Raw genomic sequence first — 13,676 nt, forward strand, 5'->3', positions numbered from 1 at the left:
AGTGGATGACTGGGTGTTGTTACAGCGCCATCGTGCCCCCAGATCCAAATGATAACAACTGTGCTCTCGTCACCTGATCAGGTCAATAAACAATAATGGTCGTGCCGTCCAGTTTTCAAACATGATTGCCGCGTGAGCCCCACCTCCTCTTAAACTAATAAGTCTAAAAAGAGAAAAAAAGACAGAAAAATATATAAATGGGCCAGCCCCGTCGCCGAATACGTTTCGGGAACAATCTCAACTCTCTCTCTCTCTTGCATTTTATTTGAATACTAAGAAAACAATTTCAATCATCCAATTGGAATTCGAAATTACTATCTAAATATATTATATTAGCAATTATTTTTTAAGATATTTTTTATCTAAGAATATATTAAAATAATATTTTTTTATTTTAAATTTTAAATTTTTTATACTAGTATATCAAATTAATTTAAAAATATAAAAAAATTATTTTAAAAAAAAACACTTCAATACCCTGTAAAAACAAACAGTGCTTGAAAAGAAAAATAAGAAGACACCGAGAGGAGAGAACAGGGAGGAGCTGGAAGAAAAGAGAAGCCATGTGTCGCGGATCGATTCGATCTAAGGTGTCAGATTAGTAATTAGTAATTACTATTTGCGAGCACCTCCTCTACCCCTTTCTAGCAAAAATTAAGCCCAGCTCGGTTAATGACTCGGTCCATGATTATGTTTTTTTATTTTTTTTAGTTGTTTTGATCTGTTCAATCAGGTTGTTGGTGGACATGTTAGTCTTGAGAAAATCATACCAAGGCTTTTTTTTTATTATTATTGGTATGTTTTTTTTCTTAAAAAAATATTGATAAAATAATAAACAAGATAACGAAACAATACATTTTATATATTTTATGATTGAAAAGCATGGCATTCAAATTTATTGTTGTTAATAAATACAACATTAAAAAAAATATGAAATTAATTGCATATTATGAAAGAATATAGAATAAAGAAGTAAAGAAATAGATCCCGAGAGCACACTAAAGTTTTGATCATAACATCATCGATATTATTAATAAAATTTTTAAAAGAAGAGTTTAATAACACTAAAAAAAATTACTAATAGTGAGTTACATTTGTTAACAGAGACAAGTAGGACATTCTCTATTTTTAAATAGCACGTATGACATACTTGGATTACCGTTAGTAACTTTTAATTCTTGATTACATCAATAATATCATGATTAAAGTTTTTATGTGTCTTTAATATCATTTTCTTTTTCTACCTCTCTCTCTTTTCTTAAATATAGTCTATTTCACAATTTTTTTTTGAATGTTATATTTTCAAACAACAACAAACTTGAAAGATGCGTTTCTCAATCAATATGTACATTATGTTCTCATTGATTTTTAAGATCTGTATTATTTTGTTAATATTTAGAAAAAAACATGCTATTTTTTTAAAATCGTTAACTCCTATCTAATTTAACTTAAGGAGTATTTATTGTTGTGGTGGCAGTGTATTTTTGAAAAGATTTTATTTTTTTATTTCAAATTTTTTTTAATATTTTTAAATTGTTTTAATATGTTAATATAAAAATAAAATTAAAAAATTATTTTAATATATTTAAAATACAATAAGTTGGATACAATTAGATATACTTCAATTGGTCAACAAGGAGGACCGGCTTAAAAACACTGCTTCCTGGCAATAACAGCACTGTTATTATTATCAATAATAATATATTATTATTCTACTAGAGAGATTTTTTCCACTGAGATTGAGAATTGAGATGATATATTAAGATTAAGATCTCCCCCTCGTTCACCTTTACTCGAACTGAACCCGACAGCCAGTCTGCATCTTCATGCGATCCGTAAGCTTCCCTGCTTTGCTCTGATTCATTTCCATCATTTCTTTCTTTCTTTCTTTTACTCTCCAGCTGTTAAAAATTATTATGTTTTTTTTATAGATTTGCGCTTATCTGATCTGATCTGATCTGTTTCCATACCTTACCTCTCTCCTTCAACAAGAATGGCATTGAAAAGCAGTTCAGCTGATGGCAGAACCAGGAGTTCTATACAGATATTTATCGTTGTTGGGTTATGCTGTTTTTTTTACATCTTGGGTGCTTGGCAAAGAAGTGGCTTTGGCAAGGCTGACAATCTTGCCATGGAGATTACTAAGAGTACAGGAGATTGTAATATAATCCCGAATCTTAATTTTGAGACCCATCACGGTGGCGATGCTGGGTCCAGTGATGATTCCGATTCAAAACCCAAAACTTTTCAGCCTTGCCATTCTCGTTTTACTGATTACACTCCTTGTCAAGATCAGAAGCGTGCTATGACTTTTCCTAGGGAAAACATGATTTATCGAGAGAGACACTGCCCTCCTCAGGAGGAGAAGCTTCACTGCTTGATACCAGCACCTCAAGGTTACGTCACCCCATTTCCTTGGCCTAAGAGTCGTGACTATGTGCCCTTTGCTAATGCACCCTATAAGAGTTTGACTGTCGAGAAGGCTATTCAGAATTGGGTCCAATACGAGGGCAATGTATTTAGGTTTCCTGGTGGAGGCACCCAGTTTCCACAAGGAGCAGATAAATATATCGATCAGCTAGCTTCGGTGTTACCATTTACCAATGGGACAGTCAGAACTGCATTGGACACTGGTTGTGGGGTATGTTAAGTTCTCCATACTTCTGTAGGAAATTGTAAATCTGCTTACAATACTTTTGCATCTGTTTCTTATTGTTCATTTTTTTGTGTCTAGGTTGCCAGTTTGGGTGCGTACCTCTGGAGCAGGAATGTCATTACCATGTCATTTGCTCCAAGAGATTCACATGAAGCGCAGGTTCAATTTGCCCTTGAAAGAGGTGTACCTGCTGTTATTGGTGTTTTTGGTTCTGTAAAGCTTCCATATCCATCCAAAGCCTTTGACATGGCTCACTGCTCTCGTTGCTTGATTCCATGGGGAGCTAATGGTAAGAGCCACTTCATATCAAGGCATTGCCTTTCTTTTCTTTTGTCCCTTTATCCTATCAGGTGTTTATTTATTGCCTTTACTTATGACAGCAGTATTTAAGGTGATGAGTTTTTCTTCTTACAGATGGGATGTACTTGATGGAAGTCGACCGAGTTCTCAGACCTGGTGGTTACTGGGTGCTTTCTGGACCTCCCATCAATTGGAAGAATAATTACAAATCATGGCAGCGTCCCAAGGAGGAACTTCAGGAGGAACAGAGAAAGATCGAAGAGACTGCCAAACTTCTTTGCTGGGATAAGAAGTATGAAAAGGGTGAAATGGCCATTTGGCAAAAGAGAGTAAATGCTGATTCCTGTCGTGCTAGACAAGACGATTCCAGAGCTACCTTTTGCAAATCTGCAGACGTAGATGATGTGTGGTATGGCTCTGTAACTGAAATTTCTCTTCAAATTATTGGCTGAACAGTACACCATACTGTCACTTTATGTGATGATTTTCCTTGTGCCCCATATCGTTGAACCTGACCTATCAGCATTTTTCTCTTTTGTGCTTTAGATTTATTCCCAATTTTTGTGATTATTAGGTACAAGAAAATGGAGGCATGCATCACTCCATATTCTGATAGTGGTAGCTCAGATGAAGTGGCTGGTGGGGCATTGAAGGTGTTTCCAGAGAGGCTCTATGCTATCCCTCCTAGAGTTGCTAGTGGTTCCATTCCTGGAGTTTCTGTTGAAACATACCAGGATTACAATAATGAATGGAAAAAGCATGTAAATGCTTACAAGAAAATAAATAAGCTTATTGACTCTGGACGATATCGCAACATTATGGATATGAATGCGGGCTTGGGAGGATTTGCTGCTGCTCTTGAGTCTCCGAAATTGTGGGTTATGAATGTGGTGCCAACCATAGCTGAGAAAAGTACTCTGGGTGTGATATATGAGAGAGGATTGATTGGAATCTATCATGACTGGTAAACCTTTGATTTCTGAATCCCTCTTCTGGACTTCAGCTTTTAAGTGTTTTTCATAGTATATTTTCTTCTTCTTTTTCAAGCAATACAACTAATGTTTACTATTTTTATGTTGCATTGTGGGAGAAATTTAATTCAGTATACCGAATCTTTAGATGGTGCCCAATATGTGGCCTGTGAAGTACCCTCTAACATTTGGTTCCAAGAAAATCTACTTTCCAATAACAAAATTTGGGTCTTCTTCCAGCTCTGAGTTATGAATCACTAAGATGTGTTCATATGTTGACCAGATTCATTTTCTGTTAATTTTCATTTCAGGTTTAATAATTTATGATGATGAAGTGCTTATTTATTTACAATGTCCATCTGTTACAGGTGTGAATCTTTCTCCACATACCCAAGGACTTATGACCTTATCCATGCCAGTGGAGTTTTCAGTTTGTACAGGGACAAGTAAGTAATGCTTTAATTCCTTATGTTTGCTTAAATTTACATCAATTCTTTATTCATTATTTATGCTTTACCAATGGTGTTTCCCTGCTCCTCACTGGCTCACCATGCCAATGCATGATGCCATTTTGTTTGTAGTTGGTGCTCAAGTACAATTAGCTTCTTTCTGTTTGTGTAGTAGGGTATATGTGCAGATGAGATGTTCAGGGGTATCCAGTTTTAAGTGTCTTTAAGCCATTTCATCATGTATTTGTCATTATCATGTATACGTAGAAAATATAAATTACGTTGCATTGTGCCTATTTTTTTTCTTTAAAAGAATTATGCCTTGTGTTATTTCTGTCTGTTAGTGAAATGTATAAAAGCAACTCAATTAACAAGGAAATGCGAGGTGGCCTGGTGGTTGATAGCATTGTTTACATGTTTGAAATCCACATCCAAGTCCTCGACACCTTTTCCATATATTCTTTCAAATACAAGAGACAACTGTGTTTTTCTTTTCCTATTTTTTTGGAACTTCATAGACAAATGCTCAACCAAAACAATCTGCAGATATCAAGTAGTCCATGAACTACTTAAATGATAATTTTAGTTTGAGAGCGAATCTGTCTCCTGTAAGGGGTGGATCTGGGCTCTTATAACATGTGATCAACAACGAGGCAATTTTGGCATGAGATTATACATTGCAAAAAGACTTGCTGGTGTGCTATATTGGACTAGATCAATTTGTCCTTAGTTATTGTGTAGCTAGTTCTGTTTTCCTAACATATAAAGTCAGATGTGATCAGCCACTGGATGAATTTCCTTGATAACCTTGTGATGTATTGGCATTATTATTTTTTCTACCCTTGCACAACCCCTATCTAACATTGCTTCACCATTTGGCCAATTATTAATTGACATCGAATAATAAGCTATAAAGCTTTGAAATATAACCTTGATTTGACATTTTTAATTGAACTCGATAACATCTTCTTATGAGCTGAACCTCGGTAGTTAAAGTGTGTTCTAGGGTGCCTCTGGATGAATTGAAAGGTGATTTAATTTATTTTTTCCATGTGTTGGTGTGACTTTCATAACATTTTTGAAAATTTCACACAATTCACCTAAGTTTTTTAGACTGCATAGTACATTCTTAATATTCAGCACCTAATTTACTAAAGAATGCAGAGTGAAAACTTGGGGAGTAGTTTATAGGTTGGGATTGGATTTCAAGAGTAATGTTGGTGATGCAGGACAGTAAAGTTACAAAATGGAAAAAGTAAATAAACCCTGGAGATCCACTATCGATTCCTTGAATCCACAAGGAAGATAGGAGACCTGGAGAAACACTAGGTAGAACAATGCTTTGCAAATTTTTCAATAATATGTTTTAGTCATCATTGGCAATGCTCCCCAAATTAATGTCTATGTGCACTTAAATAGGCACAAAACCTAGTAGAATTTAATACAAAATAGGTAACCAGTAATTTCCTAAACAACAATAAAATAAGGATAAATTATTAGATCTTCCTAGTGTATTGCTCCCTTAGATAATCCTAGTGTATTGCTCACTTGCATGAAAATAGGACTCAACGGATAAAAGTTACTTTAGGGATAACAAGCTAATCTTCCCCAAGAGCTCACATCGACATGAAGATTTGGTTCACTATGATAACTATAATGGTTCCTACTTTTATGGAGGTGCCTAATGATTTTTCTTAAATAAAAATAACTAAACAGAAATACTAGCCAACTAAACTCGGTAACAGTTCTTTATCAGTTAAGCTTTTAGGAGATAAACAAATTAGCAAGGATGGAATTAGGAAAAAACGAAGATAAACGTTGCATCACACCAGGGCTCCTACTCTTGGGAACATCACACCTAAGAGAAGATGCATCACAGATGTAACCAAGTCTAGCCAAATTGTCATTTCACACCATCTGAACATCTACCAGATGTCAGAAAGTTCAACTGACATCCAGTTCAAAAGCAGGTTGCACCAAAGCTTGGTTCCCCAACTGAATGTCATGATAGGCAGTGAAGAAAATTCTAGAATTAATGCAAATACAAGGACATGCTAGAATCTCCCTCATTATTAAAAACTGGTTTCTTGCATTGCCAGAACCCCCAATCGGCATTCTACCTGAACCCTCACTTGGCATTTTGCCCCATATTTGTCTGGGTGAATGCTGACATCGTGTGTCCAGCATTTGAAATAAGCTGCATAGAGAACTCAATCATGGTGACTTTGAATCAGCACACTAAATTTAAAGACTTAGCAGCACTCTTAGATTGAGTTTCTGTTTGTGTTTGTCGCACATGTATTTTGTTGGTAAGTGTCTGTGTTAAGACCAACAACTCAACTCAAAGTTTTAGTCTCAAGCTAGTAGATGCTGGTTTCCTTTCTCTCTTTTTGTCACTCTATTTTGTCACCCATGCCGGCTTTTTTCTTCCTTGCTTCTTTTCGATTCTTACTAGATAAAATGTGCTTTCCGTTTTCATCTCTTTCACACCAGTGCATCCATATTTCTATATTGTACATGGCTGAATTATCTGAGACAATTTCTGTATTTTTAAATTGAAACATTTCCACTGCCTGTGGTAGAATCAATTGCAGTTCACGTTTCTCTCTGATTCTGTACAGCTATACCATATTATGTTTCTCATGCCACTGTTACATTTGTAAGCTGTGATTAAATGATTGCAGGTGTGACATGGAGGACATTCTTCTGGAGATGGATCGGATTTTGCGACCAGAAGGTGCAGTTATATTCCGTGATGAAGTTGATGTTCTTGTTAAGGTGAGGAAGATGGTAGGAGGAATGAAATGGGATACTAAAATGGTGGACCATGAAGATGGTCCCCTAGTTCCTGAGAAGATATTGGTTGCTGTCAAGCAGTATTGGGTTGGAAACTCAACGTCCGCGCAGTGAATGATGAATGGCAATCTGTGAAACCTTCTATCATCTTTAGCTGGCAATGCTTCGTTGTACAAGACATGACATGTATGGATATGTTTAAGCATGGGTTTTTGATTCCTTGGGGAGTACTGCGGAGCATCGGAGGGGGGGTTCTACACGATTTAACCGTATAATGTTTTACTAGCTATTAATAGCCCATGCTGTATTTTAGTGGTAATTTATAGATGCCCACGAACCTGTAAGGTTTTTGACATCAATATTTTTGTTCTTCTTTTTTCAGTCTGGTATTACGGCCAAAATCCAAATGGTTATGAACATTGGCTCTCCCAAATTCCTAATTATGACTGCAGAAATTCTAATATCTTATTAGCAGCCGATCCCGTTTAGAACATGTTAAGTTACCCAGTTTGAAATAACATTCATAGATTTGGGATTAATCGCATGTTTATGATTATCCTTAAATAAACATCACGGACGTAGACCACCTTGATAAAAAAGAGGGATGAGCTACATTGAGAAGATACTTAAGAGAGTACAGGGAGCAACCGAGACAAAATTAGGGTTTTTTTTCCCCTGTAATCACAGTCTGCGTTTCGGTCATGCTTGAACACCGGAATAGAAGAATTTACTGTGATAGATATCTTGTTGTAAAAACTAGCATATAGCCAGAAGAGCCCATTATTTTACAACAGACAGAGAGAGAGAGAGGATGGAGATTTAATCTCAGTTTCTTTTGGCGGTGAAAAAAATTCTAAAAATTAATTTTTTTTGTTTTAAATTGTTTTTATTTATTAATATTAAAAATAAAAAAATATTATTTTAAAAAATTACTATTAAAAAATACTTTAAAAAACATAAACTATTGTAATTACAATCGAACTCTTACTTTGAAGAGTGGCAAATTGGTCAATTGATGAATTTTGGCTAGCATGACAACGTTGACGTACGATTTTCTTTTAAAGCCCATGTAGGGGTTAACTTGGCCAAATTTATAGTATAGAACGATATTCATTATTTTTTAGCTTTTTTCTCCCAGAAAAACTAAAGATAGATATTTACTTAAAGAAAAGATATATCGTTTTCCAATGATTTTTATAGACAATAAAAAGTTATAATTTATTTAGTAAAGAAAAACCCATAATTTATAGTTTTAAGAAAATACAACAAAGAAACCATGCATGGATGATGGATGGGTTTCAAGTAGTATAAAAATATTAATATCTTATGTTCATTTTGCAATAAAAATGGCAAAATCATAAATTTAAGAAAATTATGTATATGCGGGGATCAAAGGTGAATGGATAGGAGGTTATCATACCCGCCCGCCTCTTGCCTGCCTCCGCGCTGGTATTTAGCACTCGTGCCACGTCCATTTCAGCGTGTAGAGATCCTTCTTCATATGCAACCTCTAGCTGGCGGGCCTTCATTGTCAATCCTGGCCGATATGGATGAACGTGTGAAAAGTAGGATTTTAAACATCGAGGGTTGACTTGTTGAACACCTTCTAAATTGGGGACTGGGTTGTAGTTATCCAAATATTTCTTCTTCTTTTCGTGCGGAGTATATAAAATAAAATGACTCATGTGAATGTCAATTTAATCCCTCATTAATGTTGATTCGACTTGAATGGGTGAGTATTTTTTAGATATAATAAATGAAAAATAAAATATAAATATTATCCGATCATATTTGAAATTCATCCAAATTAAATATTAATCCAATTTGAATGAGTGAATATTTTTTGAATCCGGTAGACAAAAAATAAAGTATGAATATTATCAAATACTCGAAGCCCACTCAATCCTAACTTGAAATATGCATTTATATTATATGAATATATTTGTAGAATATTTATATTTTTTCAATACAATATGATATATACATAGTTTAATACTGATATAAAACATATATATATATATATATATATATATATATATATATATATATATATATATATATTTCAGGATTGTGAACGCCGAGCACTAGCAAAGCTGTTCTGGCATCGGGTATTCCCATCACCCCCACCTGTTCCTTGATAAATTGAGAATTTTTTTTTGAAGTTATGGCTTGCCTGGTAAGATAAAAGATAACCTATCCTGCTCCCTCTCCTCTTCTTTTCTTTCTCAGTGTTTCCAGTTGATTGCTTTACTTGGATTTCCTTAAATGCCAAAAAAGGCATAGAAGTTATTTTCTAGTTTCCTTACTTGCAATCAAGACACCCTTGTAAGGGAGCATCTGATACAGATTTGGCTTGAGGACTAACTGCACACTGCTTTCACTGGCAGAAACCTTAGTACCATATTCAGAATTTGATTATCAAATCAGTGGATGGTTATGCTCAACTGTTGATACAACTTTGAACTGATATTTTATAATAGGACTTTAAATGATTAAGAAATCCATTCAATAGTAGCAAAGAGAGATTCCAGGGATTTTTTTATTAATTTTGAACCTGCTGTATTGGTCTAGTGGCGGATCCTGATATTTGAATTGCGTGTATAGTGACAGAACCTGTGCCACTTGCTGTAATGTGATTTATTGAGTCCAGTTCATAGTGTAAATTAATAGATCAGACAACTGCAAACTTCTCACATGAGTGTCATTAGATTTGATGACATAGTTGTTAGATACAATCCCCTGATTTTCCAATCAAACTTATCTAGTGGGTCTGGTTGTTGTCTAAGCAGTGCTTTTCTTCTTCCTTTTCTTGTTGGCTTGGGGAAACAGAGGCTGTGACGCTGTGTCTAACACCCTAACTCTCATTCCTAAGAATTTATGTGCAATTACTGTTCAAGCATAAATTTAATTTTTGATCAGGTGCATCGGTCTTATAAGCTTCTTTGCAAATCCAATCTGGAAAATCTCCAGCTGAGATAACTCAACTGAAAAAATGTGTATTACAGTTGTTAAAAACATGGATAGGTTTTTGGTCATGCAATCTTTTGATTTAATTGGTTATTCATTTGATTTCTTAAGCACAAGGAAAAATCGATGTCATCGTCACTTGCATGTGAGCTATAGCTGGAATTGTCTGACTGTAACAGGATGAAATCACAGGTCTGGGACTCTCCCAATTGAAGTATCAATGTTTTTTAAGTTGAATTGGAATTGAGTTTGCACTCATCAGTAATGGTGATATTTGAAATCTCTTGTGACAAAACTATTACATACTATTTTCCAATGGATTTTTTTGGCTGTTGTTTAAATAATGTGAACTTAAGATGTCTGCTTTGTTGCTGCAAAAAAAGTCTTTTGTACATATTAACTTCTGATTACTTGATTATTTGCTACAACTTATCAAGGTGGATGGTAGTGTATGCATTCCATGTTTGCTTACAATGGATGGTAGTGTATGCATTCCATGTTTGCTTACAATGTATCAAGGTGGATGACCAAGTGTATGCTCCTCTGGGAATGAAGCTTTGACATAAAACTACTTGATAGGTCCATGATAGTTGTTTACAGAATCTGAGTCAGTTTTTGATGGATCTTTATGGTTTGTGCAGGGACATTCACTGATGGAAAAAAAAAAAAAAAAACAAAAAGGTTTCTTTGTGATCGCCTCCAGCTGTTTCAAGAATCTAATAGAAGATCAGCTGCCATGTGAATTATGACAGATTTGTTATGTTTTGCACAGTAGCTGCTGGCAACGACTTTGGATGTCTGATGTATTTGGCCTAGTAATCTTTGACAAAGAGGTGATACTAATCTCTCCTTACTAAATGGTCTAATGGGCTTTGCTGGTCAGCTCAGCTAAAGAATTTGGTAATTGGATGCAGAGATGGTCAGTGAAACTGGCATGTGACATTGCATTTCATTGCTGAAATAATTGTGAGTTTTGAGTTTCAACCTCTACCAACTGAAGGGGGAAAGAGGGAGAGGGGTTGCTGCAGTGGCATCAGCCAATGGTGTAGCGGTATTCTAAACTTACCCAGAGGGAAATGGCATTGCTTTTCCAAGATTATTTGTTAGGTTTTCCCATTTGAATAATGGTGGTGAAGAAGCTGCTTAGTGCTAAACACGTCTTTTATTTTTTCCCCGATTTTTACCTTCGATCTTTTCCTACAGCGTAGTGGTTCTTCAACTGTTCAAGAGTGTGCTGATCGAGATTTTGACATTTTTCTTTGAAGTATCACCAAGATGTTCTCAGAACTGTGATCATCGTGCAGGCTCGTCTTGGAAGATTGCTATCTCTACTACACATGGTCTGATTTTTGCTGTCTCTTTTTTTACAAATAAGCAACACTTTCCTACTAGGTTACTTTTATTTCAAATTATAATTTGAATGGCAACTGTAAAGGAAACTCGAAAGAAGTTCACTTGGGTCTGGTTGTTCTATCATCCCTCGTGTTTTTATTTTTCGGCTTCAGATTATGTGGAAAGCACCATATCAATCTTTTGTGCTATGATGCTTCTCATGAATTGCGCGAGTCTCCTGGTTATTTTTCTTTGTTTTGTTGTACGTGATGAGGGCGAGAAGACCCGTGCCGAGGAGGACATCGAAAATGAGCCTGTTGCGTCTCCCTTGGTTTATGGCGTTGATTGCTGTCAGGTTCCCGGCTTCCAGGGGCGGCTCATGAATCTGACCCCCTAACATTTAATTGGCTATCATTCTTGCGCACACATTTTCCCCCTTCGAGTGAAAAAGTATCCTAGGAGGTTATATCCATCTTTCTTTTCGACTCATTTAAGTGCACTTAAAGTCATTCTCTGCGCGCACACTTCTATTTTAAAATATTTTTTATTTATAAATATATTAAAATAATATTTTTTTATTTTTAAAAATTATTTTTACACATCAAAATAATCTAAAATCACTAAAAAAAATAAAAAAAATAAAAAAAATTTAAATTTTTTTAAAAATACTTTTTAAATAAAAAACAAACAGTACTTCTGAAAAGAGAGTTGCATTTGGACGACTCTGCAACTGCTTAAATTTACAAATTACACGCCTAGTTCTGAAGAGCGCTGCAAGTTTCTTCTTGTTTTGGTACTCGATTAAAATGAGTTGCGATAGGTGCAGAGAAATGTGTGGGATAACTGTTGGAGTTCTCACAATGTTCGGATATTTTAACGTTGTGGTGTTTTTAACGTTGAGTTGTAATAAAACCATCATCTCGACCCACTGTACCTCACCCGTATTTTATGTTGTGGTGTATTTTTTAAAATGTTTTTATTTAAAAATATCAATTTTTTTTTAATTTTTAATATCAAATATTAAAACCATCTAAACAATATAAAAACTATTAATTTAATATTTTTCCAAGTCAAACAAACTTTTAAAATATATATAATTTTAAACCAAAAAAAATAAAGAGGCAGAATGGAATTTGCATTGGTGAAGGAAGTTCTGAAACTATTAGATTTTTTCCCCAGCGTTTTCTAATAAAGCTTTTTGAGAGGAAGAGGAATCAATACAAAGACTTTTTATGTCTTTCTTGGAACCACCAGACGGCAGGATAGCAGTGTATGAAACATTACCTGGCCGTGTTTATGCATTCCGATTCTTGGCAGGAGGTGGTTGATGTGAGAAAAGACTCTCTACGTTGATCTACTGCACGAAAGATGGCCAGGTCTGAACGGTATTCAAGCCATTTTGACTTGGCATTTCAACTGTTACGTGTGAAAACAATTTTCTAGAAAAATCATTAACTTAATATTTTTTTATATATATTTTTGGAGATGAATAGATACGAAAAATGTTAGAAACGTTGGAAAAAAATATATTAAATTAATAACTTTTCTTCAATCCCAATATAATTTTATAAAAGCACACGTCATGTTCGGGCGTGATTAAATTTAAATTTTGCAAGATTATGATTTTTATAAAATTGCTTTGTTTGTAGAGGTTAAAAATAAAATAAAAATTATTTTAATATATTTTCATGTAAAAAATAATTTAATATTCTAATATAAAAAATAAAAAATATTCTAACTTTAATCTTACAAAATTTTGATTTAATCAGGAGTGTTTGACATGTGATTAAATCGGAATTTTGCAAGATTATGATTTTTTAAAATTATTTTGATATATTTTCAAGTAAAAAATAATTTGAAAAACAGCTATTACTATTTTTTCCAACTACATTTTTATTTTCTTAAAGAGAAATGACTTTTTGAAGCCATTGTCTCTGTTTGGCAATTTCTCTCTTACAATGGTTCTTTTTAAAGTCATACTTCTAATCATCTTGTTAAAGAATAGCAACAACAAAATGTTTCTATTTTTTTGTTTCCTCTTTCTTTTTAAATATGTAAGCGGTGAAAATGCATTTTATAAGAATAGTTTTACATTGCTCAACAATAACTAGTGATATCAATAGAAAATTCATTGAATAATAAGAATATTTGACCTTGGACTTCTCTCTTTTAATTAATTATAGCATTTTATTTTTTTAAGATACC

At 34.3% G+C, this 13,676-nt stretch overlaps 1 protein-coding gene across 2 annotated transcripts; it reads left to right on the forward strand.

Moving 5' to 3' along the window:
* The first annotated feature begins 1,669 nt into the window (after nucleotides 1–1,669).
* On the forward strand, nucleotides 1,670–7,553 carry LOC7457855 (probable methyltransferase PMT2). Of its 2 annotated transcripts, none has more exons than XM_024606698.2 (7): nucleotides 1,670–1,835; nucleotides 1,993–2,641; nucleotides 2,735–2,945; nucleotides 3,071–3,365; nucleotides 3,531–3,920; nucleotides 4,296–4,373; nucleotides 7,061–7,553. In XM_024606698.2, the coding sequence occupies exons 2-7, from the start codon at nucleotides 1,994–1,996 to the stop codon at nucleotides 7,284–7,286; spliced, it is 1,848 nt and encodes a 615-aa protein (XP_024462466.1). In that variant the 5' UTR covers nucleotides 1,670–1,835; nucleotide 1,993; the 3' UTR covers nucleotides 7,287–7,553. The 2 variants fall into 2 exon arrangements, with proteins under 2 accessions (XP_024462466.1, XP_002311593.1); XM_002311557.4 differs by having other exon boundaries at nucleotides 1,671–1,835; nucleotides 1,932–2,641.
* Nucleotides 7,554–13,676: the final 6,123 nt, after the last annotated feature.

This window comes from Populus trichocarpa, chromosome 8, assembly GCF_000002775.5.
Source record: "Populus trichocarpa isolate Nisqually-1 chromosome 8, P.trichocarpa_v4.1, whole genome shotgun sequence".
Lineage (NCBI taxonomy): Eukaryota > Viridiplantae > Streptophyta > Magnoliopsida > Malpighiales > Salicaceae > Populus > Populus trichocarpa.